Source organism: Corythoichthys intestinalis, chromosome 7 (genome assembly GCF_030265065.1).
Source record: "Corythoichthys intestinalis isolate RoL2023-P3 chromosome 7, ASM3026506v1, whole genome shotgun sequence".
In the NCBI taxonomy this organism is placed as follows: domain Eukaryota; kingdom Metazoa; phylum Chordata; class Actinopteri; order Syngnathiformes; family Syngnathidae; genus Corythoichthys; species Corythoichthys intestinalis.
Window position 1 is genome coordinate 18,466,594 of NC_080401.1, and position 27,760 is coordinate 18,494,353.

The 27,760-nt window shown below is 39.2% G+C and overlaps 1 protein-coding gene across 5 annotated transcripts in view; it reads left to right on the forward strand.

Moving 5' to 3' along the window:
• The first annotated feature begins 22 nt into the window (after window positions 1-22).
• The window catches only part of atp13a3 (ATPase 13A3), a 59,768-nt gene continuing 32,030 nt past the window's right edge, over window positions 23-27,760 (forward strand). For 4 of the 5 annotated variants that reach the window (XR_009063790.1, XM_057840432.1, XM_057840434.1 and 1 more), the window contains exons 1-9: window positions 23-261; window positions 16,134-16,207; window positions 22,317-22,391; window positions 22,505-22,678; window positions 23,747-23,974; window positions 24,170-24,240; window positions 25,606-25,689; window positions 25,886-25,955; window positions 26,046-26,180. Coding sequence is in view for 4 of the 5 variants with exons in the window: in XM_057840432.1 (XP_057696415.1) it covers window positions 22,338-22,391; window positions 22,505-22,678; window positions 23,747-23,974; window positions 24,170-24,240; window positions 25,606-25,689; window positions 25,886-25,955; window positions 26,046-26,180 (816 nt within the window). In the remaining variant the exon portion in view is untranslated. Of the gene's footprint in view, window positions 262-16,133; window positions 16,208-21,287; window positions 21,348-22,316; window positions 22,392-22,504; window positions 22,679-23,746; window positions 23,975-24,169; window positions 24,241-25,605; window positions 25,690-25,885; window positions 25,956-26,045; window positions 26,181-27,760 lie in introns of all 5 variants that reach the window. The other variant, XM_057840433.1, reaches the window with a different exon arrangement.

The window sequence follows — 27,760 nt, forward strand, 5'->3', positions numbered from 1 at the left end:
TGGTTACCCTTGACGTAACAGACGTCACATCCTGTTGTTAGAGACACAGCCGGTTCAGGCCAGTTCACAACGCGCAAAAGTGGAGTGCCTCGCTGAGCCGAGCTGTCAACACAGCTCCGCCTCTGCATTGGCACTGCGTTCACGCAGCATTTTCTGTCAAACAGCCCCATCTCTTCTTCAACGACGTTTCCCCCAAGATAACAGCTGCTCTTATCTGATGATGACTCGAAGGTGATCTTCAGCGTGTCCAGGTGGTTCTGGGTGAGTCCGATGTTGAGTTGATTGTGGTGGCTCCTGCTGTCATCGTCACACATGTGTGGCACTCTACCGAGCAGTTGCTAAACGCTTAAAGCTAACTGCCTGAGAGCTCTTCATGGCTGATGAAACACTACAACATGACTTTGGTTGGCATTTCAAGTAATGACACGTTGGGCCGTTCTTTGGCTTCGTATTCAAGCTGTTTTTTTGGGAGGTGGGTCACCGGTCTGTCTTCGCCAACATTAGCCAGCTAGCTCGCTAACTGTATAGCAGTGTTTCCCCCTAGTTCAAAGCCCGTTCTACTTGTCACAGGCTTGTGCCAGATTCTGTCAATACTTGTGTATCGTTTATTTCTTCCTGGTGTTTGGAATGTTGACAACGTGAGAATTTAGTTTATGGTTAACTAAAGCAAATTCAAGATTCGAAGATTTATTGTACCATTAGTTTGCTAGCGTAGCTGTCTAAATGATTTAACTTAATGTCACATTATTCAGCATACAGTGTTCAGTATATTACTTTTGGCTTATCCCGAAAGGGTCCCCCCAGCCTACCCACCACATACCCCACGTAAGCCCAGGTCCTGCACCCTCACCCCCTTCTAAAGTGCCCTCGTGTCTTCCCTCACTCTATATATTGACCTTTTCGTCCTCCAGCTCTCATGTCTAGCAGTTTCATAGTCATCGTTTTACCATTACACTCACTATCGCTCATTTAGACATGGATACACCATTAACCGTTACCTGCCATTGACAATGATAGACGTCCAATTGATTTGTACTGGGAGTACTGGCTGTGAATTAGTGTTGTATCGGTCGCGAACGATTCGTTCTTTTTGAACGAATTGTTTTGGTGAACGAGACCGAACTAATCATCATCTGCACTGATTCGTTCTATGAAGGTGGTGCTTGTTCGCTGCGTGGGAGGGCGTTGAGCAAGCGGCAGCGTCTTCTGACATCGCACACGACCAATCAGACGCCAGCCTCATCGCGGGCAGGGGAGGGACCGGAAACAGAATCAGGGCGTTTGTCACTCACGTCCACGTGTGGCCAATAAGCAGCCAGCGTGCAGGCAGGGGGGCAAGACTGAGTTTTGTCACTTCCCGTTCAGTGACTCGGTCCTCCGGTTCCTGACCTAGCTTGCTGCTAACTTGATTTTCCAGTAATGACTATGCGGTGAATGAATCAGAAAATAAAAGGAAATGACTTTGTCACATATTTGTTAACGTGGAGCCTATCAAATGCTGCTCAAACAGACAAAAACACCACACAAATCTAGCGAGCATTGTTTAGAGTAGTACTTTTCTCAACAAACTCGTGACTGCCTATGACGACATACTATCAAATTTACAGTAATTTAAAACACGGGTAGCTACGAGGCAAGCAAAAGCTGAGCTGCGGTCGCGTGACGGCAGTGAAGCGGGCAGAGAACTGTCACTATATGGAGGCTTCATGGCAGCGATATTTACCTCATATGTGCACAGAAAAAAATATTTAGTATGATCACCATAATACTGATTTGCAATGAAACTGTATATACATGTCAATTTTTCCCCGAGTGTTTTATTTTTTTTTTTCGTGTCAGCGTGTCGGGTGTTGGTTGGTTTGACAAATTATGTCAATCCGTCCATCATGTGCTACTCAAGCGCCCAAAACAACGCACGTAGACACGGAGATGTCGCAATATGTCTACATTTTTCTTAACAGACTAATGAGAGTAGAAAGGCGACATCGTAAAGAGCTAACAATTATTTCTCGTCAGCATTTGACGATCTGAGATGCGGGGACGACAGGGGAGCTGACCGGATTATTTTATTTATTAATACCAGTGCAAAAAAACAATATGATCACCATAATACGGATTTGCAATGAAACTGTATATACATGTAATTTTTTTCCGAGTGTTTTTTTTTTTTTTTTTCTTCGTGTCAGGTGTTGGTTGGTTTGACAAATTATGTCAATCCGTCCATCATGTGCTACTCAAGCGCCCAAAAACAAAGCACGCGGACACGGGAGATGTCGCAATATGTCTACATTTTTCTTAACAGACTAATGAGAGTAGAAAGGCGACATCGTAAAGAGCAAACAATTATTTCTCGTCAGCATTTGACGATCTGAGATGCGGGGACGACAGGGGAGCTGACCGGATTATTTTATTTATTAATACCAGTGCAAAAATTCAACACGATCATCTTAATACTAAAAAACAAAAATACAACAGAGCGAGATGTAAATATGATGTGTTGGTCGTTCCATATTCAGAAATTAAACTTTCGATGTATTTTTATTTTCGTGACAGCAAACATGCTGTATATGTATGTGTGATCAAGAACCTGCTAAAGAAAGTCCGTGCGCCCCCGCCCCCTACTCCCCTCACAAAAGGAAAATGTTTAACCGTGTCCTAAATCAAAATGCAAGCACGAGCCATGACTTTGAGCCCATAGAACTAGGACAGACGACGCGGAAGTTCTCCCTCGCTTTTGCAGCAGCAGGAGGGAGACGAGGCTGTCTGTGAAAGCAGAATGATACCGCCTGTCACTCATTTCTGAAACTACGACGAGTGGTCAATGTGGAAGAGAGGGAGGGACCAAGCAATGTCACTTCCCGTTCAGTTATACTGCGAAGCGGTCTTTGGTGATTCGTTCGGCAACGTCACTTCCCGTTCAGTAACCGAACGATTCGTTTGGGCGGGGAGGGAGATGAGGGGGGCGAACGATTCGTTGAACGATTTGTTTGAACGAATCTTTTTACTGAACGAACCGGAATGGATTCGTTTGCTCAAGTGAACGACAAATCTCGTCACTACTGTGAATGCTCATGTTTCAATGTGAGTGACAGCAGTAGACTTCCAATCCATTTTGACTGGAATGGCTGGCAGAGATTACTTGCTGCTATTCTCTCGTAGCAAAGAGTTAATCTGATCTCTGTAAACATTTAGGCTTAGACATTTAACCTAGTCTAATGATTTCGAATCTTATCCAACACCCAATAACTCCAAAAGCAAACCTCGACATCTTCATTTTCACAACCGCCAACTCGGCTTCCTGATTTTCTTCATTGTCGCCATCTCTAAGCCGTATATAATTACTGGCCACACCTCTAATTTATCTGAGGAGAGACCGTTTCAATTACGTAGCACAACTACTGTACTTTCTGCCGCCATTCAAACTATGCCTGCACAATATATCTTTTGAACAGCGCCATCGCAATGTGTGCATGCACAATAGTCACATCGCAGGATGTGCAATTGTTTTTTGTTATTTTTGACATGTAAATGTTTGTTTTACGTCATACAAGCGGCAAGTGTGCAGATCTCGGATCCCTTTTATATACAACAAGCCTGGATTAAACGGCATTATATAAATTAGGGATGTCTCCAATCTGATGATGTGATCAGAAATCGGGCCGATTGCGCTGTTTTTCAGAGGATCGGAATCAGGCGACAAGGATCAGGTTTTTAATTTTAAAAATGTTTGTTTTTCTGCTTCATGCTCGTAGAACTCCACAGCCTCACACTCACCCACCAGCTAAGCAGTGCGACCAAACTGTTTTTTCTTGGTCACCAGTGCAGCTGGCGTTTGGTTCTTAAACTTAACGATGATTGTTAGTTTTGTAGCTTTGATATGGCCAGAGAAGCCTCGGTAGCTCTACAATCAAAGGCCCAAATGTGTTAATCATCGTTAAACTTGCAGCCCAGTTTGTAATTTGCTGTGCCAACTAGACATATGCCGATTACCGGTTTCAAGGTACCGCGGTATTAAAACGTCACGGTTTCAAAACCGCAAAAAATTTCCATCATGCCGTTACTAGGGCATTGGCTATTTTTCATGTCTCACAAATGTAGAAAGCAATTCCTCGCTTTCAGCTGCAAGGCTCAACCCTCCCCACCGGGTGTTGCTCAGTGTGTCAGCTTTGCTATACGATGGCTGGAGGAGGTCAAACTTCTGAACTGTTTCCCCTTCGAAGAAAATGAAATAGCTGGTAAGGGAATACTTCTGCTACGGAAAAGTTAGACGGTCGCGGCTTCGAGGAGGAGGGCCAACCGACATGTAAAACATGTTTGCGGCAAGTGGCTGCCGAGGAGACAATATCTCCTATATGATTTTGCACTAGTACAAAATTAAAGGTTAGTAAACACTGTCATGAGCGTTTCCCACCAGTTACGAGAGTTAACTCCAGCGTGTTTAGTGTGTCTAGCAGTGTTTTTTTTCTCTCTGGCAACTGTGTTGAGAAAGTGTGTGTATAATGTAAACATGATATGAGTCATACACATGTGCTTTTTATGGAAAATAATTCAGTTTTTTTTTCTGATGGTAATAATGTTGAGCTGTGGGTTTAGGCTCCTGTTCAATGGAAAAAAAGTCTTTTTTTTTTTTTTTTTTTTTTTTTACCCAGTTATCTCATAGTAACACATTTTAGAGCTGTAATTACAGTACCGTGATATTTTGGCTTAAGGTTATCATACCGCCAGAATCTCATACCGGCACATGCCTTGTGCCAACTCATTCAATGTGTAAGTGAGAGGCTGTTCTCGGCAGTGTGAGTGAATTTGAGTGGACTCACTCAATGAAGCATTTAATAAAGACATGCATTTTGTACGTTATTCTTGTTTTAAATAATTCACATTATGAAGGTGGCATGGTGGGACATTCCAAATTATCCGTAGGTGTGAGTGTATGCGTGAAGGGTTGTGCCCCTATAGACCCTACCCACCGACGTCACAAAATCACGTGCTCGCTGTATGGTTCCGCCTTCTTGTCCGTCATTTTGTGTCTGTATTATCAATGGTCTCAATTGATCGAGCAATTTATAATGCATTTCATGGAAGACCTGGTGCTTTCGGATGCCGTAAACTCACTTGATGCGTTGCATAAAAGGCGTTATGTGGAAAAGCTTCAGTTTATCCATTCGCCAGATCCATATTTGATGCCTAAATCGATGTTTTTCGACCCGCTGTCTCCGCCGTATTTGCCTGACATCTGCTAGCTACCCTGATATGTACAACTATCTTGTCCACACAAAATCAGCCTATTCTCACGAAAGTTAGAAAAACTTTAAGAGCTTGGAGGCTTATAAATACTTTGTTGCTGGTTGGGTGAAACAGGTCCTCGTCCACGAAAATTCGGCAGGAATCTATCTTGTGCTTGGAAAGGTGAGTTACGAAATGTTCACTTCAAAATCTTTTGTTATTGCTAACATCCACTGTCAAGTCTAATGTATTTCATGTCGTTTGTCAATGGAGTTAGGGCTTTTAATGTTTATATGGTTTAGCGATAGCACTCTCACTACATACATACGTGTATGTTGTCGGCGATTAGCCTAGCAATGATCTTAATTGTGGTTGTCAGCCCAAAACCCTCTAAATATATATTAAATGCATCTTACCAGATATAAAATGACTACTACATAATCTGTGGTAATCGTTTGGAGCCCAGTTTTCTCATCAAATTGCAGCAGCCCATCTCGCTCTCTTCTCTCCGGGTCTCTCGGAATCCGGTAGAACTTCAAGTCTCTCCGTCTTCTCCGTCTATCTTCTCTGTTATTGCAACCGACCGCCACACACGCCTTCACCATTTTGATTATTAATGTTAACGAGCACAAAAACACGTCGTAAATAGGAGGAATGTACGTAGCCGTAACAGGTAAACATGATGTGTTGACGGACAATTGGGCGGCACCAGTCAGGAGGAAGGAGTTGTGACGTCACGTGGGTAGGGTCTATATGTCCCTTGCGACTGGCTGGCAACCTGTTTAGGGTGTACCCCGCCTTTGGCCTGGAGTTAGCTCTATTAAGCTCCAGCACTCCCGCAATGCTCATGATGATATGCGGTTCAGAAGATGAATGATTAAATGTATGGTGTTAAAGGTGATGCAATGAAAAATGTGGGTGCACCTTAAGAAAAAAGGCGCACCAGTGCACCCAATGCCAAAAGTAAGTGTGGAGCCTTGGCAATACATATCGCAATGTTAATTTTTTCCAATATCTTTCAGGCCTGTCCCAAACAGAACTTTTGAGGTTATCTGGTGAAAATTCTTCTAGTTTTAATATCGCAAAGACACAAACTCTCCAACAATTGCAATGAGTTAAAAAAATTTTTTTTTTAAATCCCTCAGGCCTAATCCAGACTTATTTGGAACCCATCCTTCATTGTGGTAATTTCAATAAAACTGCAAAATGTCCATGGTTTAGGAAAAAATATCTAGATTTGGATTGTAGGTCATTAAATCTTTTGCCTGGCACAGCCAGACTATAGACCCTACTCACCAACGTCACAGAATGACGTGTCGCTGTATCCGGCCGCCATATTGTCCGTCATTGTTTATCAGTATTCTCAATGGTTTCAATTTGTCGTGCAATTTATAATGCAATTCATGGAAACCCCGATGCTTTCAGACGCTGTAAACTCATTGGATGCGTTGCATAAAAGGCGTTATGTGGAAAATCTTTAGTTTATCCATTCGCCAGATCCATATTTGATGCCTAAATTGATATTTTTCGACCCGCTGTCTTCGCCCTCTCTGCCTGACGTCCGCTACCCTGATATTTACAACTATCTTGTCCACACGAAATCAGCCTTTTCTCACGAAAGTTTGAAAAACTTTAAGAGCAGCACTCTAAGCAACATTACCCCGTGTGACCCTTTACTTTCAATTTTCTAAAATGGCGACAATCAATAAAAAAAAAGTTGACTGCGATGGCCGACGCTTCAAGGATAGATGGATATTGGACTATTTCTTCAATAAAACACGCAACAACTGTGTCTGCCTCATTTGCAAAGAGACAGTCGCATTTTCAAAGAGTTCGATGTGACGGGATAATGATATTACCGAACAAGACACGCTGCCATGTACGACAACATTACAGGGAAGATACGCAGCGAGAAATTATAGCAATTTGAAGCTAGTTTAATTTCACAGCAGCAGTATTTTGCAAGAGCCCGAGTGTCGAAAGAGAATGCCACAAAGACGAGATTGTTGAAATTATGAATAAAAAAAAAATTGCTAAAATTTGTTTAAAAATATTGTTCTATGTAAATCAGCCAAGGTAGCCCCCCGCATTTTTACCACACCAAATCTGCCCCCCTTTGCAAAAGGTTTGGACACACCTGTTTAACTGATGATCCGTGGACGAGGCCAGCTTCTTTCACTTGTTACCAGCTAAATATTATTCAAAATATAATGATGGTGGAAGAAATAAGCATCTTGAATTTGAAACTGTATGTTGTCGGCGATTAGCCTCACAATGATCTTAATTGTGGTTGTCAGCCCAAAACCCTCTAAATATTTATTAAATGCATCTTACCAGATATAAAATGACTACTACATAATCTGTGGTGATCGTTTGGTGCCCAGTTTTCTCGTCGAATTGCAGCAGTCCATCTCGCTCTCCTCTCCGGGTCTCTCGGAATACGGTAGAATTTCAAGTCTCTCCGTCTATCTTCTCTGTTACTTCAACCAACCGCCACACACGCCTTCACCATTATGATTATTAATGTTAACGAGCAGAAAAACACGCCATAATAGGAGGAATTTACGTAGTGATAATGCGTAAACACGACGACCTGACGGACAATATGGCGCGGAGGCATGGTTGTGACGTCATGTGAGTGGGGTCTATTGTCCCTGTATTTTTCAAACACTGTGAGAAAGGTACAAAGGTACTCGAGCAAGGTACAAAATCAATCGTCCAATCAGATTCGCTTATTTGTGTGACGTGTTCTTAACGAGTAACGTCACTCTTGCGCGCCGAAAGTCGTGTCTACAATAACACAGATGGCGAACGGGAGAGCCGAGAATATGTTCCAATTCGCGGTAAAACCAGTTTTAAATTACCAAAAAACACATCGAAACAAGTCATTGACAACAGTCAACATGGCTCGCGCTAGCCACGTTGAATAAACTTCTCCATTCTCCACTCACGCCAATTACTTGTTGCTTTAACAACGTCTGCCCGTCGCTGATTGGTCCACTCCACTGTCTGTTTGCTGTGGCTTGATCCGCCCTTGGAATTTGATCCGCCGAACGGTCGCCAGACTCTATCGCTGGAACAGCGGTGAGTCTGGTATACCAAGCAAATTAATCTTATGATGAGCCGCTAATTTGAATCATTGCTTCCGCGTGATCTCGTTCCAGGCACACCTCTACACCAAGCACGCTCAGCCACTCTCTTACCTCTATGTGCCAACTAGACTGGCCGTGCAGCCAATGCAATCATTTGACATTGCAACGATGATTGGACAAATGCCCTATGTGACTGCAGTACTATGGAACACGGAAACATTTTTAACAACAATCTGTAATTGAGGTGTACAATTTTCAACTTAAAATTTCCAAATTTCAATTTCAGTTAGAATCAGTTCTGTGTTGGAACAGGTTAGTTCTACTGTAAAAGCGGTTGTTGATTTCCCACCCTGTGTAAATATGCATCTGTTAAATTTACATAACACTGGAAAAAAATGTAATACTTAGGATACTAGGGACATACCTCAGCTCTTAATGCACAAATCCGATTTTTTTTGTGTGTGTTTTTCCGACAAATCGAAATTCATGCAGCAATTACCGGTACATCAGCAAAGAGGCAGGGAGGATGGCAGAGATGGAAGTGTGCATTACAGTTGGTGTCTAGCTTGAACTCTGCTTTTAGGCAGGAGCAAGGCGGGCTTGACCACAGTCATAAAAAAAAAAAAAAAAAAGACGTGAAAAAAAAACAAAGGATAAACTTGAGAATGCTCTGTTTTCTTTCTGTGTACCAAATGAGCAATATTTCAATATTGCTTCCATGGCTGAGTGAGAGTCGGGGCAATGTGATCTTATGTGTGTGCATACTGTTCGTGCATTTGTTCTATCAGTACATGAAAACTTGTATGAATGTAGGAGTAAACGGGGATTATTTATGTCTGTTATGTGTCCTCTATTTAGAAATAAGAATATGGTCACCCTAGAATAACGTAGACCCAGCATGTGTAGTTATTTGTTTTGATGCTTTGATGCTATTGCTCAGCGCGTGTGTAATACTTGAACGGGCTCAATAGAAAAATACAATCTGAACGGAAACGCCAAAAGAACAGAAAGGATGAAAAATCGGAATTGTGCATGAAGACCTGTGGTCTGAACCTAGCCTTAGTTTTGAATTTTGTGTAACAGATTCACAAAACGTGGAGCAAAATACATAGACAAATGTTGTTTTTGAAACTAGGGATGTTCCAATACAGATTTACCTCTGATCAGAATTTTTCATTTTTTTACTGATACCGATCCGTTATCTATTTTCTAAGAGATATCCCCGATCCGATAATGTGGTTGGAAACTGGGCCTGATTGTGTCAGTTTCAAAAGTTCGTAATGAGGTGAAAATTTTTTTTTTTTAATTTTAAGGGTTACAAAGCAGCAAAATCCAGATGTGCAAGGATTTTGACAAAAAGAACAAAAAAATGTTTTGCACTACGCAAAATCGCAACACAGCCAAAAAAACAAAGTAAATACTGCTGGTTGAAGAGAGAGTTATGGCAGCTGTAACAGGAAGTAAATAACATGCTAGAGTTAGACTGCCGGCAATATGGAATTATACATTTGGATATTTTTTTTTCTCAACACATTGCTGAAGTATTGGATCGGGACTGTATCAGCAGAATATTATAATAAATTATTTGGGTTGTATTGACCCCCGTAAAAAATACATAATAGAATGAAGTGTAGACTACTTCAATGCACTTTATGTTGTCCTTTCCAAGTCCTCTATTTCGCATCTGCAATTTGTTCAGAATTCTGCAGCTCAGTTTTTAACCGGTACATCGAGTCGTGAACATATTAGTTACAGTTACTAGTTATTAGAACATATATAGTTTTTGAATTTAGTGTAACGTTGGTGCGGTATGTTGCGCTGGATGGGGCATTTTATATCAATAATGTACATGGGACTTAACAATTGGATGTAACGGGGCACCCATTCTTTGATTGGCAGACAGTTTCAGTTAACAATACCAATAAGCTGGTCTTTGCCAAAGGTTCAAGTTCTTCTTTAAATCGACTCATCAAATTACTGACATTTCAAACAGCCCAAGTTTACCTAAAATTAGTGCAAAGTAGAACATTTTTTGGTAGAAGAGTGGGGTGGGCAGTACTAATACAGGATGTATTGAATACTGTATTTAGAATTTTTGTTTATTTTAATTTTCTTAGTAGTCAATATTTTGCATTATTATTGTTAATTATATTTTTGGAAAACTCAAGGACCAACTGTGTGGGTCAGTTTAGCTCAGTACGGAAAAAAAGCCATCAAACTTTTTTCACAAAGATGGAAGCTTTTCTAAAATGCCAGTATGAGAAGTATCAAAATACTTACTGTAAGTACCAAGCTTCTACTTTCATCTTTGTAAAACAGGTACTGGTAATCCTAGAGCATGTGAATGGACTTAATAACATCTGTTGGATTACTGTATTTTCCCAGGCTCAAACACCAAATTTACGAATTGTTTTCCTTCTGACTGCATCTTGAACCTCCTCCATTTGCAAGTTAGATCAAGCCTAAATATTTAATAATTCAAGCCAAATTAAACGTTATAAATTAAATTCAATTGTCGCTGTAAGTGGTTGCCTACCAGTTCGAAACATGTGATCGACTTCATCAATTCTGTTTGTCATTTGAGGGAGGAAGTAAGAAATGTGTCAGAGGTTCAAGATCAAGATGACCTGTTTTGGGATATATTTTGGGTTAAAAAGGTGATGAGCAATTGTCTAGTCATTTATAATTATAATGAATAAACCATCTTTCATGTATTTACACCAAAACTAAATGCATTATTTGGTTAACTGTTTGCTAATTTATCCGTTCTGTTATAATATTATTAGTAAGTTACAAATCCTTAAAGGTGCCAGGGGATGTCTTGTTTAGTCCATCTTGCAGACGAGGAAGGGTAGAGGTGGTCATGGATTTTTGGTTAGGCCTGTCGTGATAAACAATATAATTGGTCCTTGAAGGGGGCAAAGCTTTGCTATTATGGCCCAAGAATAGGAGGGGAAGTGATAAAGAAAGCACATTGAGTGCACAGCATGATGATAACAAAACGTATTTTCCTCCAAATGCTTCCATGAATTATGGACTTTGTCATTAGGTCATGGCTCATTGTTCACCCTTTCCTTTTTGTATCTCTGCTTAAGAACATTGCAGAAAGGTAGAAGTCATTTTGTGTAAATTGTAGAAAAAGTAAAGAAGGGGTTTTTCACTAAGAAACTAGTTTTGTTGTACTTGCCTGAAGCTGTTAACAATTCAAGGTAAAGCATAAAAAGTATAAATGTCCTTTTTCATCTGTCTGCTGCATTGACTGTTAAAAAAATAAATAAATCGACAAACGCTCAGGGATATCACTGGTAGCGGTAGCCAGCCTCCATTCACTACCCCTTTTTTTTTCCCCCTAAACTTTTCAGTGTGCCGTTGCCATGTTTTTTAACTGTGTTGGCAAAGCTTAAATATGGGGTATTCGGACGGGTTCATCTAGGTGGTGTTATTCACTGCCTCACAGCTACACTGTGGTCAACTGTATGTTCAAGTTAACTGAAACGTAATCCCTCATTGGCCACTTCCAAGTGGCCTCAAGAAATCGTGAAGGTTGATTAATAATAAATTCACGAGTAGACAGTGTGAACTCTGCTCCGGGCCGGGCGCGGGCCCAGAAAGTCATACATTTTGGCTGCATACACACTGGACGACGTGATGCCTTATTCAATTGCAGAAATAAATATGTTCTCTTCAGGAGGTCTTCACCGTCCCCTTTTTGGAGCCAAATTTTTAACATGATAGTTTCATGGGGGCTATCAAGAACGAAAAGGCACGGTATATTCTGCACCTTTGTTCGCATCTGTTGTTTTCATGAACAGTGGTGATGTGTATCAACTGTTGATGATGTATGGGTCGCGTTTATACAGATATGCTTTCATACTGCAAAGGTGTTGTTTTGAAAATTTGAAAAAAAATTCAAACTGGACTTCACAATACGTGAAGGAAAAAAAACTCAAGATACTTGTTGCATACAGGCCTGCTGTGTGAACTTTTTATTTTTTTATTTTAAAATATTATGACTTACCAATTTGTGGGGCCAAGGGTAAAAGTTTATATGTAGAGGCATTTCTAAGCATTGTGAAACTGTAATTGTGCTGTATTTTGGCACATTTTGCAGTGAGTGACTTCTTAAACAGAAGCGCTACAAGTCTATTTCCAGGTTTAAAGTGACAGCGAGCAAGCCATTCTATAACAGTATACATAACTGCAAACTTTTTTAATGGGTTACAACAATACCTAACGATAGTTATAATAGTAACTGTAACTTTGGAAAGTTTTCAGTCATTGAAGTCAAAATGTTTACCAGAGAGAAATGATATGAACCAGACATAATTTATCGTGTGAATGACAATGACTCGTAAAAATATCCTTCTCTTTTATATCACCCACATCACCACTTATATATTTCCAGTAACAAGTTTAGCACCTTAGATTTGTAATACATTTTTAAATGGTAAAGTTGTAGGGAAATTGTGAATTGTGAAAAGATAGTTAAAACTTACTTTAGTGCAGGCTAGCTCCCCAAAGAGTGCCACTGTTTATAAATGTTATTAAAACTGATGCAATGAGGTTGGAGCAAACGTCCCTCCGAATCCAGTGGGGCCGGCATGGTAGGCAAAGATTTTGTTTTGAGCAGCTGTCGGGGTTGGAAGACCGGTGATTGGGGGCCAGTTTTTTTTTTTCCCCTAACTTGCTGCAATTTGGATAGGCGTCATTTCTTGATTTTTTTTTTTTTTTGTTTATTTGTCAGACTACAAACTGCAGCTGAAACTAGTTTAACTTGTTCAGAACATCATATTAGTCATTAGCCTCTTATTTGTTGTAGAGCATGTGCTCGAGATGACACTTTCTTGAGGCATTAAATTCTTAAAGACATCCTTACAACCAGACCGAGGAATGGCTGTTATCCACTCAGGCCCCTTTTCCACTGAGCTGGAACTGGTGCTCGTTCCGTGCTTGTGCTTGAGGGAGCACCGGTTCTTTGTTTAGATCACCCAAGCACGAGCACTAGCCCATGAAAATGGGTGCTCAGTAGGCACCAACTCATTTCTGGGCCAGACCTTATCGATGGGCTCACTTTGTCAGGGGGTTAGGGGCGGGTTCATCGACGGCACATGGGCGTCAGGCAGGGTTGTTGTTCAGTCTCCTTCGGTGACAGCGAAGACTGGCAGCCTGGAAGAGTTGTTCTTGCATTTTGATGTCAAAATACAAACTGGCTAATCAACTGGGCCCATGCGACGACCTTCTCCATCGTTGCTGTGGGCTTCCTTCTTTGTTTTTTCTTCTACGTTTGCGTATTGACGTACTAACATATTCTGGCGAAGCATGACGTGGCCCCAATTTAGATCATTTGCACATGGGAAGCCAACTGGTGTTTGGGAAGCACGCAAAACGAACCAACAAACAAAGCATGCTCACCGGCACCAAACGAGGACTCTCATTCTTTTGGTGGAAAAGGGGTACCTCCTATGGCTTCCTTGAGTTCAGTAGTGGTTTTGTTTCGAGCTCGAGAGTGACCACCATTCAGAAAAGGCTAATGACTGTCATTAAAAGCAAGTTTTCTTTTGTATAGGCCCTGTTCTCGATGCAACTGGTTATATCAGTATGATGCTGGAGTGAAAGATAATAATAATAATAGTAATAATAAATTTTATTTATAGAGTGCTTTTACCGGTGCTCAAAGACACTTTACAGTTGAGATAAAGAAAAGGCTCACAAAACTTGCGCAGTACAAAACAATAAAGAAAAGAATTACAATTTAAAGCTATTTTAAAAAGGTGAGTTTAAAAAAAAAAAAAAAAAAAATGAATGGATGGAATGGAAGATCAGAACAGGTGCGGATGGTTCTAGGGAGTGAGTTCCAAAGTGAAGGGGCAGCAACGGAGAAGGCTCTGTCCCCCCAAGTACGGTGAGTTATTTGTGGGGGAAGTGCGAAAATGTTTACATTAGATGAGCGGAGGTGACGGGAGGGGGTGTGGGGACAGAGAAGGTCTGTGAGTATTGAGTGCTTTGTATGTGAGAAGGATGATTTTGAACTGTATCCTGTGTGAGATGGGAAGCCAGTGCAGTTTTGTGGAGGACGAGGGTAATGTGGTGATGGCCATAACAGTCTGGTACGGCGTTCTGGTAAAAGGTTCGGCGCCGGAAGGAGCCTTTGATCCTGAAAATATGACGGCAACTGTCAAAACCCCATGTTAAACCTGCAAGGCCGACACAAATGCATCGCCAAGAAGAAAATCTACTAATGTCAGATTTACATACACAAGTGTTAACAAAAGCCTCACAAAGTGTTTTTTTTTTTTTTGTTTGTTTGTTTTTTTTTTTTTTTTGCGTAATCCGTTTCAATCGCTATTTACCCATTTATTCCACGGAGTTATGCCCAGCGGCGCTGTCTCCTTGTATCCGAGTCTGAAGAGTTGCGTTGTGTGCATGTGCGACTATGTTGTTTAGTTGGCTGACAGACTGACGTGATCAGCATGGATAGTTACCTCTGATTGGTTCAAATGCATGGAACAACAACAAAGAGAAAAAAGAACAAACCAATGAGGTAACAAACAACTTGTTGAATTAATGCGATAAAAAAAGACTGCAACGGAAAATTGATCATATCTTTGAGAGAGTTGAAGAGGCTTGTTATTTGCTCTGATGGGAAGGTTCAGAACATCTTCCATGTTAGTGCACATTTTGACTTATTTTTGTTTATTTATGCTATGCTACTTATTTATTGCCTTACAATTTTTAAAAGTCAAAGTTTGCGTTCCCTTAAAAATATATTCCATTTCAATGTGTATAAATGTGTCATTTGTACTTGGTTTTTTTAATGTTTCATATTAATGTTATTAAAAAGTCAATGTTTAGTTTGTTTACATTTACCTTAATTTTAGTGTACATCCTATGTTATGTTCTAAAGTAGTTGAGGTTTTGCGTTTAGATGTGAGGAAATGAGGGCACATGATAATTAAGATATGGAGGTTGGGGATACTGGTGTTTTTGCACATCATTGAAAATATCCAATTTTGAATAAAAGCTATGTATGCCTTGTTACACAGTAAGTGTAATGTAGTAGCCTCATGCATGTGTAAAACTTGTTGTGTTCTATTATGTGTTGTTGGTATAACTGTGCCAAAAGCAGTTTTATTTGCATTTCGGTATTTCTTTTTTTAATTAAAAATTCTAGCTCCGTGGTGATCTTTATGTTAGGGAGTTCTGGCAAGACATTCTAGCCACTTTCACCCCTGGTATGATGGCATAATTCCTACAATTGGCCCGTGATTATCAGCGTGACAATTATCGTGCATCCATCCTTGCCACCTTTGTTTTCGACCACCCTTGTGACATAACACACTCAGATAATTGTTAGTTTCTTGTCAATCTTTCAATAAAAAAAATGCACACATGAAGTCCATTTAAAGAATTGAAATTAACACGTCAAAAGAGCTGAATGTTTTCCTGACTGAGACAAGTATTGGACACATGTTCCTTTTCATTGAAAAAAAAAAAAAAACAAAAAAAAAACTTATTACCCAGTACAGTACCTTGTTTTAGCTATGCAAAGTCATGCACAAATAGTGGTTTCCAGCTGAGGCTGAGTGATCTCTGGTAAAAGCAAGTTGGGCAAATCCTCCTCCAAAATTCCAAGTTTTTTTCTTTTCACTATCACATTTTGGTTTAATGATTCATCATTTTTTCTGAAAGGTGAAACACCTATGATTACCCCCATATCTTCCAATATTTCTATCAGCCTTCCTACTACTCATCGCTAGCCACTTGATATAATTCCTCTTCTTCATAATGAAGTTTCTGTTACCTTTTCTATTCCTGCAGGGTTCCAGGTTGGTGTGGTAAGAGCAAGCTAACTGCAGGAGACCACCTGGGGCAGGTCGTCCTAGGTTCTCAAGGTAAAAGTTTACCAACCTCAACTTAAAATGTATGTATTCTTGGGGAAGTGATGAGATGCGCTCATTTTTAAAAAAGTTGTTACAGCACTGTTGAATACAAAAACTTATACTGTAATTTTCGTACTATAAGCCACTACTTTTTTCCCTCAGTTTGAATCCTGCACCTTATGGTAAAGTGCAGTTTAACAGTTTATTGGCTTAATAGGTAACACTTTATTTTGCAGAGGTGTCCCAAGACTGCCATAAGACCGTCATAATCATGACATGACATAGTCATGGACATTAATGAATGTTTATGACCAATGTCATTAAGTGTCATCCGGCAAATTATGACACTATAAATTTGTTTAGCTTGGATCTTATCCATTCAAAGTGAGATAAGTTGCCAGAAGGCGCAAAATGACATCTGCCATAAGCATTCATTAATGCTCATGGCAGTGTCATGTCATAATTATGATGGTCTTATGGCGCCACTGTCAAATAGTGTTATTAAATTCAATAACTAGTAATTTATGAAACAACTGGAACGGTAACTGAAGAAATGATTTGCACAGAACATGAATTATAATTGTTATTTACATCTGTATAAGCAATGAAGCTTTGCAGCCAATTGGTGCAAAGCTTAATGGTGGTTTATTTGATCTTTTGACAGTCTCATGATGCCACTGTCAAAGAAAGTGTTTCTGGTCATCTTTTGGTGTTAATATCCTATAATGCAGTGAGGACAGCTGCAGCTTATAGTCCAGAGCTGCTCATCTAGGAAAAAAATGCCGTTATCTTGTCAAATTTGGTGGGTGGCGGCTTATAGTCAGCTGCACCTTATAGTCCGAAAATTACAGTCCTTAAGCTTTGTTTCGTAAAGTATTTACTGATTTTCCCGCCATTGTCAGCCTGTTGGCAGAACAACTCATTCAAGCTGTACAGCACCTGTTCATTTTAGCTGTTGAATACACACTAGGAAGCCTATTTTTCCAGGTGACCAGAGGTTGCGTACAATACGTGAACTAGCACAGCAAACGTTCTCTCAGTGACATATTTTTCAAACCCGAGGTTTTGGTATAACCAAAAAGAGAATACTCTTTTCAATAACATCTTTTTTTTGTTGTTGTTTTTGAAGCCTTCTATGAAAAGTTAATTGTGGTACCTTCACTCTTTATCTCAGTTGGTTGGAACATAGAGTAGACTTTCAGCACTATCTTTTAAAAAATAAAATATAATGTAATACAATTCCCCAATACTTTTGCTAATTGGAAAAATGGGTATTGAAACAAAAGGTGCAGTCTTTAGATTTGTCATAGTGAGATCTAAATATGTACTCTACATAGAAAAAAGCAAAATTTTAAATTATATATGGCGGAAAACACAGACAAGACTGAAAAAGCATTTTCTGCTCTTGCACTCCTCTTTAAAAGAAACTGTGGTATTTTAAGCCAAAACAACTGTTATGTTTGATAGAACAATATGTCTATATGCTGCCATCGCAGATTCATAGCGCATTAAGCCCCCAAACTATTTTTAATTTGTCCGTTTTACCATGAAAACCCCCGTTTACAGACGGCACACAACCGCTTTTGTTCAACCCAGCCATAAAATGAAGGTAATTATATTTATTATCCAAAATGTCTATCGTATTTAGCTTAGAATCATTAAGTGATCTCATAATTCGTTTAAAAAAATAAAATAAAAAAAAACCACTTTAAAGAATTATTTACTCACATATTTTAAACTTTTAAACAAATTATGTCACAATGAAAAAAAATGGTGTCTGCTCTCCCTTAGAGATAGGTTGGGAGGAGCTGGTTGAAGTGGCTGGGGAGAGGGAAGTCTGGGCTTCCTTGTTAAAGCTGCTGCCCCCGCGACACGACCCCGGAGCGAGCGGAAGATGATGGACGGATGTAAAAAAAGTCATGGATATCTACCGAGTAACTATAGCTAAATTGTATTTTTATTGTTACTGTCGCATTTTCTCCGATATGTTAGATGATAAATAATCGATTCAAAAAAAGAAAAATGGGAAAAAAAACGTTTAAAGGCTTAAATATATGAAAATAAAAATCTCAACCACTCCTTGATGTCTGCGATTTCTGCATCGCGACCCTTGTTATATGACCATGTTTCACCCATAAAATCCCCCCAAAAAATCCAGCTGTGGCCATTCACAGCTGTGTCTTGACACTTAGTGATACATGCTACATGGAGTTTTTGGATCGAAACAAGGTAAGTACGTGATAATATCTCGTTAAAGTCATGGCGTCTGTAATCCTGCTCTCGTGTGCTCTCACCTTCAGATAGGGTTTTGCTGATGAAAAAACATTTTTGTTTTTAAAAATGCCCTCCTGTTCAAAATTTTTATTCCCCCAGAAAATTGAGATTTTAACGATGTATCACACATGCGTATCGGACAGTTTTGAAAGTTGGCCAAATTGGGGGTCCCAGAGCGGAACATCAAGTCACCTGAGTGTTTTCCGCCATATATAAACGTATTTATATCATTTTTATTTATTAACAATGACCACATAGCTTTATTGTTTACAGGAAAAGTGAAGGAATTGTCATTTGTTTCTGTACTTTTGATTAGGAGTCTACACTTCTTTGCTAGGCTCACTGATAAACATACCTGAATTTACAAAGACATCCTTGGAGGAAGTAGTACCAAATAGATGACTTGTTAAGCATAATAACAACAAATGGTAAACCAGCTGTTAACCAGCCGAATATAAACCCTTTTGTCTGTCTGTGTGACTCAGCTTTTGGCAGTTAGGCTTGCAGTTTATTAAACACACTTCTAAATTTATTACAACTTTACATTAAATGCAATTCGAGTTAAAATGTCTATCATAGATTATAATTATAACGGTTTTAACCTTAGATTTTCCTACTTACAGAATCCTGTCATTTCTGTTACTTGGCATTACTTTTCTGATGAATTATGATATATAGGAATACATGTGCACAGTGTTTTTCTTTTTAATTCTTTGCGTTTAACTGATCTTTGAATCTTTGAGTCATATTTATCATTCGATTTTGGAAAAATAGATAAGAGAAGATGTGTTTTTGCCTTGTTCCTGTTAGAGAACTGCTATTGTCCAATACTAGGAAGGGTTTGGTCCAAAGCAAAATATTCCGCTGGATGCCAGACCTCCCACCCATCTATAGTTTGGTTGATAAGATCAGCCTGTGGGCGGGAGCTGCAACAGTGGCCCATTAAATTTACCATGTCATGCTTGGTGACACTTGCTGGTTTTGCCTTTTCATTCTTCATTCAATGGAAAAACAAAAACGGAACTGAGTAACTAAATGAGGTGAACAGTATATATCATTAATAGTGAGAAAAAGAATAGCAACAAATTCTTAGATGGTTAGATTTTTTTGTTAAACAAGTTTGTTTGACATTTAACTAATTAGGTATACCACAAGAGGATGTCCTTCTTTCTCAGAGTCAGCATGTCTACAATTTGCTATCATCAAATGCCAGAACAATTGCCAGATGATTAGTCAAACTCTATACCAGGGACCCAAGGGGCAAGGTGGTCTATTTATCACTAACAAAATTGTTCTATCTATTTTTGGGTCAGGAAAATTAAATTGGCGTTCATATTTATTATCAAGTTTGGAGCAATCTTTAATAATTCTCCAAAACAATAGACATGTCTCAAATGCTTTTGTGATCCAGTAGTGTGATGATAGCAGAGTGACTGGGGACCATTTTTCCACTTGAAAAATTGTGACTTTTGTCGCTCAATATGTCAGAAACATTTTGTTGTTGCTTAAAGTGAAATGTAACAGTTATTAAATCGATTAAAGACCCTTGACTCTAATCGAATGGTGGCAGACTTTGTAATATCAGCAATTACTGTATCGTATCGAATTGGTATCATATTGATTAATTAAACCTATGCCGAAAGCTATCACAAAACCCCTTCTAAATTACTACTGTGTTTTTTTAGAGGTTATAATTTTTGAGGTAACATAATTTTTGCCTCTCACACAACTGGTTTGTTAAACACATTCAATGGTCCCTTTAACATCATTAAGTGTAATGAATCAAACTGTTTCAAACACACATTCACCAGACTCTTCGATATCAGATCCTAAAATAATTTTCTTCAAATTGAAAACGAATAAAATTAACTACACATTTGTAGACAAAGTCAATATGACAAAACCAGTATAACAGGAATTTCACACAAAAATAAATAAAACGTAGCATAAATGAAAATATACTATAAGTCATTTTAACTTTTGCCTTTGACTTCCACCTTGGCAAGAATCACTCATATTTCATTTTCAAGGCAAAATCTATTCCATTTCTCGGTTTTTATGTTAAAGATTCTTATGCTGTTGTCATGCCCTTGCTGAACAGACTTGCTCACTGAACCTATGAAGTTCAATCAAGCCACTGCTCTATATAGTGATACCTCAATAGAGAATGGGACATACTACGTCATTGTTTGGATATGCCGCCATGTTGTTAACATCATGTACTTCCGTTCCGGCAGACTCTACGCGGATTGTAACTTGTGGTAGTCATTTCATTTCATCACAATTCATCATTTCATTTGCACAACTACCTAGTTCGAGTTCACAGCCAAACAAAAGAGAATTACTACCCAAAATGATATAAAGATATACCAAAGATCACAGCAAAGCTACCATCTCAATTTCTCCAGACGTGGCATTTTCTAGTTGTGTTTTAGAATTACTACCTAACTTTACAGCACAACATCAAATGCATTCAGACAATACAACAGATATGGTGCAGCCGTCCAGAAAGTCTGGTCACCTATGGTCAAGAGCCTGGTGTCCAAAATGAGCCTCACGAAATGATAATCCTGATGCACAGACCGTAATTTTCGGACTATAAACTGCTACTTTTTTCTCCTCATTTTGAATCCTTATATTCCAGTGCGGCTTATTTCTTGATTTATTTGAAATAATAGGCAACACTTTAACTGACAGCGGCATCATAAGACATAATTATGACATGACACTGTTATTGGAATTAATAAATGCTTATGACAGATGTCATTAAGTGTCATCTGGCAAATTTTGTCACTAACTCCATTTATGTCCATTCCAGATCTTTTACATCCATTCAAAAGTGAGATCATTTGCCAGATGACCCTCAATGACATCTGCCGTAAGCGTTCAACAATACTTCTGACCGTGTCATGTCATAATTATGACTGTTTTATGACGCCGCTGTCAAATAGTGTGACCGGTTAATATCATTTGGTATAACTATCCTATAATACAGTGAGGAAAGCTGCAGCTTATAGTCTGGTGCCCCTTGTAGTGCGAAAATTACAGTACATGCATTTTATCTGCTATTTGTTTGATTTTTGAAAAATAAAATTGTCTACACTGCCTTTTTCTGTTGAAAGACAAACATATAACACACATTATATGTGTTTTTTGGTTGTTATATTAGGAATTCTTACATAAAGGTGATTAGATGCAAGTTACAATTGTGCCCCCGGAAAAACCAAACTATTAATCAGACAATACACATGCAAACTGAGTCAAAATGCCTGATTGGCAGCTTTGCTACTTCACAGAGCAGGCTGAATGGAGGAAAGTGGGAACTATATGTAATTCAAGTAAATGCACAAAAGTTCATTGGGGGTGTTTTGAGGTCATGCAGCAATTCGTTCTGACCATTATCTCTGTGTGTAGATAATATTTTCTAAAATAGTTAACAAGTTAAAACTTTAATGGGTGCACTAAACCGGTTTTGTTTACATAGGTTTCCGTAACCTTAGATGCCCTTTCACTGAATTTGCTTGTCAATTTGTGTTGAAGTGCCCAGAATGTCATTTTTCCCAAAGTATTTTAGTTGGTCCTTTTTTCCAGCTTTCTGTAAAGTCGTGATTCTCTTTAATATGTGCCTGACTGGATGCAATTTGAAGATTCAATATTTAAATTTCAACTCTTTGCTCTGATTGTGCTGTCAGTGGAGGGTCTTTGGGAAGCTTGTGAGTGTTGGCAATGTACTGTATCTGTAATCAAGTTTGTCGAAATAAAGGTTTAAAATCAATGTTTGTAATTATTTCTATAACAATACAATGTGTGAGAAAACAAAATAAATTGTATGTTTTTGTCTCTGCAGTGACAAAAGAAGGTGCCTTGCATGATGGAGAAGGAAGACTTAAAGGTCATCAACAAGGGTGAAGATGAAGAGATGGTTAGCATCACTAGTTGCTGCAAACAAGCCCAAACTGTTTATGCTCAAACTGTTTATGCAAATTCTTGTCTTACGAATTTTCACACCGTGGCTCCCTTTCTTTTACTTTCAAGGAAATGCAAGGCTACCGTTTGTGCCGCTGGCGATTGGCACTGGTGGGTCTTGGGGTACTCTGTTCAGGGGGCTTCCTACTACTGCTGCTCTACTGGATGCCAGAGTGGTGTATCAAGGCCACCTGCATCCCTACCACAGCCTGTGATGCCGAAGTGGTGTTGCTGCGATCTACGGTTTGTAGTCATTGTTAAGAAAGCACAGTAAGACTTTTCCCTTTGAATGAAATGTGATGTGATCAATGACATCGACCATCCAGTGTGGTTCCATTTGCATTTAATGTACTTTGTGCAGGTATGTCGATGCTACTGTAGTCAAACTTCAATTTAACAGACCCGGAGCTAAGTCTCTGGCTTTAATGGACAAAATCAGGAGAACTACTGGTAGTTTTCGGGCGAAAACTTAAAATACCTGTGTACAGCGAACAGTCTAGTCATTGAATAATTGTCTGCTGCTGTTTGCTTGACGCAATGAACAGGCAGGGCATGGTGCTGTAGCTCCTCTTCAAGCCGCTGTGAACTAAATTGCACACACACAGATGTCTGTTGAGCATTCTATACTGATTTCGGGTACAATTGGTACTTGCTATGCCGTTCCATTTAGAATTGAAACATACTGGAGTGTGAAACTGGTGCATCCACATTTTTATTGATGACAAATTGGAACTTGTTTGAGTCATTTCTATGTGTCACTACTGTGTGTGTATAGAATAATTCCAGATGTGTTTATAGGTAATATAAAAAAACTTTTTTTTTGCCAGGAAGAAAGGTTTAAAATGAAGACGTATACCCCCCAACACTCATGTTAAATCGAGGTTGTGCTGAATTTCATTTCAGTAATATGGTACAATGTAACACATTGCAATGAAATAATTTGCAGTCTTATTTGTTGCCTCAGGAGATGGATACAAAGGAGGTATTGTTTATGGCACATTGAAACAAAGATAAAATCATAAACCTATCAAGGGTAATGAAATGAAATGGAAGTAATGCGCAGTATTATATAAAACTGACTTAACATGTTCCAGTAATCTTTGCAAATGACGTCACATTGGTACTTGTTAGAAAGAAAACGTTGCTCCAGATCTGGATCGAAGTTTGAAGAATTTAATACTTTTAAATGCGCTCATACTTGGCTCCTTTGCCCTTGCACACGGCATTGCACTAGTTCCTAAACTGAAGCCAACAAACATCTAACCTGCAGTCATCGTTCTGTTTGGCAATTAAAGATGTTGTTTTGACCAGGATGAGTTCCGGCGCTGGTTCCTGGCTAAGGTTCGTGTGATTCTAGCCCCAGGAAGCAACCCCTTCCACAACCTGGAGACCCAGACCACCTCCCCCTCCTCTCCTTGCACCCCTTCCTCTCCCCTTTCTTCCACCACATCTATGGCCAATGGAGACACACACCACCCTTCTGATGGGATCCCCACTTGGGAGCTCATCAGAAGGTATGTTGACTACCAGCCCACAAAGGTAGGGACTATTGTCTTCTTGGTCCACTGCATTCATATGCATGTTCTCTGTACGTTATCAGTACAATTTTGATTCATCCCCTCATCCAAACCACTGACACGAGTACGTTTGAATGTACTAACTAATGGATGAGAAAATTATGTTACACAAGCTGTCAATTCATGGTAATTATACTCCTCCTTTTTTGTCTTACAGATTCGTTATTTTACCCTCCATAGTACAAAATATTATTGGAATGACAGAGTTCAGAACTTTGAAGTGCTAACGTAAGTGTTTTTTGTTCCAATGTTGTTGTTAAATGTGGAGTTGCCCAAAGTGATCAACTACATGTAATATATAAATTCCATACTTTGCGTCAGCCTCTAGTTTTACAGGGAACCTCTGATTTAAGACTTGTAGGCTCTAATAATCCACAATTGTTCTCTTTTACTAAAATGTGTTATTAGAAACACACATTATTGCCATTGATTTAAAAATCTATAATATTTAGTACATGTTTTTGTCTACGGAGGGCACCATGTTTTGTGCGCGCAATGCTCGCTGGGGGGTGATGATGCGGTTGGGCTGGACTGGAAGAATAGCTGTGCTAGCTAGCAAGCGATGCTAGTAAGACGACTGGCATAATTTCGTCACATTCTGCTGCTGGTTAGAATGTTTTGTTACAGAGCTATGGGATGAGTTCCCAAAGTCGTACCTGCATCCAATTCCAACTCAACAGCAGTGTCTTTAAACTGATCCTAGGCGGCTTGCAAAGATAGTGATTTGCTGCTATTCAACAGTTTGTACAGTATATCCTTATGTTTCTAGTTGCATCTTTGCCTTGTTTTTTTCGTTTATCTGCCTCTCACCGCGTTTAAAAAATTTTTTTTTTTTATTAAATTGATCCCGACCTACTGTCATTGACCCTGTCTCTCCCTTTTCACGATTGCGTGTTTTTCTGTGTGTTCAATAAACCCCTTTTACGCAATCCCTATGTTATCATTGTCTTCTTGCTGTCCGAAGTGAGCTGCATTTTCGAATTCTGTGGTCAAGCCAGCCGCACTTTCTTTACAGTTACGTTTCCCTATGTGGGTTGCGATTGCTTTATAAGGAAAATCATGACTCCAACATCACATGGAAGCATTCTCCTGTGGTCTACGTGCTGCTCTGTCGCAGGGGAATCCCGCTGGAGACCTTCATTTAATTGCTTTTGCTGTTCGTTTTGTGAAATATCGACAGTGCTGTCCTCCTTATCACTTTTCTGCTCTGGTTCAAATTGGAAGGGCAGAACCGACGACATGTTTATGTACAGTAGCTAATGAGTGACCCGATGGAAGTACGGCAGCGATGCCCAGTGATGTCACCGCCCAGAGGGCATTGCCTTGTTAACAACAATGGTGACTTAAAAGTTAAACTAATGTTTCAAATTTCATAAAAACAAAACTCATTAGGGGAGGAGTTTGAATATCAAATTATTATAACATACTAACATTTATCGTTTAAGAACTACAAGTCTTTCAGTCCGCGGTTCCCTTTCAAAATATGTGTGTCTTTGTTGAATAATTTTAATGATACTGTATTCCATAATTTGCTGTTAAAATGAAGATTTGGTGTTAGTAAAAATTGTGAATTGCTGCAACTTTGTCCGACAGCGGGCTTGATGATCTCCATGTCACCGCTGCCACTCTCCATTCAGAGCACAGCAAAGGCCTAACCAGGAACCAGCAGGAGTACAGGTAAAATCCACTTGACATAAAGGTTGTTTTTCTCTGCATGTCTTGAATATTCATAAACTGGCGCTTACTGTGGCTTCTAAAAACAAGTTAAATGTGATTACATTTGGTCACCTTTGTCATTTTTTTTTTTTTTTTTTTTTTACCCATACTTAAAATGTACATTAAAATGTTTTTTCTCCCCCTTTTTTACCTTTAGAAGACTGTTTTTTGGAATGAATGAAATTGAAGTGAAAGTGCCTTCTGTTTTCAAGCTGCTTATCAAAGAGGTAGGACCCATGAGGATGTTTTAAAAACATTTCAACTGTTAGGATGTCCTAATTTAATAGCTCCTCTTCCATCCCTTTCTTCTCTTACAGGTCCTAAATCCTTTCTATATCTTCCAGCTCTTCAGCATTATTTTGTGGAGTGCCGATGAATATTACTATTATGCTGCTGCCATTCTCATCATGTCGTTTATATCCATAGCTACCTCTCTCTACACCATCAAAAAGGTAAGCACATGAACTTTTGAAAACATGTAACCAAACTCTTTCCAAGAAAAAAAAGTGCGCCGCATTCAATTTATTAAAATATTTGACTTTCTTCCACAAAAATGATGTTAAGTGAGATAATCTACAGAAAATAATTTGGGTCAATGATAAGACCTTGTTTTTTTTTTTTTTTTGAGACAGAATCAATTCATTGTAATTTATAATTATGATTTATTTTTAACTGTCGGCATAGGTTAGTAAAACTCAATGACATGTTCTAATTTATACCAAATTTGTTGGCACAGAGCTCAGTTATAGACCCTACTCACCTACGTCACAAAATGACGTGTCGCTGCATCCGGCCGCCATATTGTCCGTATTTTTTAGACCTATTCTCATTGTTTTCAATTAGTCATGCAAGTTATAGAGCAATTCATGGAAGCCCCAGTGTTATCTGACGCCCTAAACTCATTGGATGCGTTGCATAAAAGGCGTTATGTGGAAAAGCTTCAGTTTATCCATTCGCCAGATCCATATTTGATGCCTAAATCGATGTTTTTCGACCCACTGTCTTCGCCATCTTTGCCTGACATCTGCTACCCGGATATTTACAACTATCTTGTCCACACAAAATCAGCCTATTCTCACGAAAGTTTGAAAAACTTTAAGAGCTTGGAGGCTTATAAATACTTTGTTGCTGGTTGGGTGAAACAGGTCCTCGTACACGAAAATTCGGCAGGAATCTATTTTGTGCTCGGGAAGGTGAGTTACGAAATTTTCAATTCAAAATCTTTTGTTCTTGCTAACATCCACTGTCAAGTCTAATGTATTTCATGTCATTTGTCAGTGGAGCTAGGGCTTTTAATGTTTATATGGTTTAGCGATAGCACTCTCTCTACATACATATATAATATGTAATAAATATGAAGTGCGATAACACTACTCCAGATTGTCCCTAGTTGAATTTATTTTTTGGCTTTTGACCTCAATAGTGAAATTGTAAATTAATTGTATGACAACTGTCTTATTATCCCCTTATAATTATATATTTTCAGGTAGTTCATTCACAACGTCTGAGTGTATGTTGTCGGCGATTAGCCTAGCAATGATCTTAATTGTGGTTGTCAGCCCAAAACCCTCTAAATATATATTAAACGCATCTTACCAGATATAAAATGACTACTACATAATCTGTGGTAGTCGTTTGGAGCCCAGTTTTCTCGTCGAATTGCAGCAGTCAATCTCGCTCTCCTCTCCGGGTCTCTCGGAATACGGTAAAACTTCAAGTCTCTCCGTATATCTTCTGTTTTTGCAACCGACCGCCACACACGACTTCACCATTTTGATTATTAATGTTAACGAGCAGAACAACACGCCATAATAGGAGGAATTTACGAAGCGCTAATGCATTAACATGACGAGTATACGGACAACATGGCGCGGGGGCGTGGCTGTGACGTCACGTGAGTAGGGTCTATACACTGAGGACTTCCTATGGCGTGATATAGCTTCTCAATTTGCAAATTGCATTTACCAACACTTAATCCCAATTCCACTCTTATATAGAAAGTACAGTACGTTAATTTTAGTTCCGTGCATAA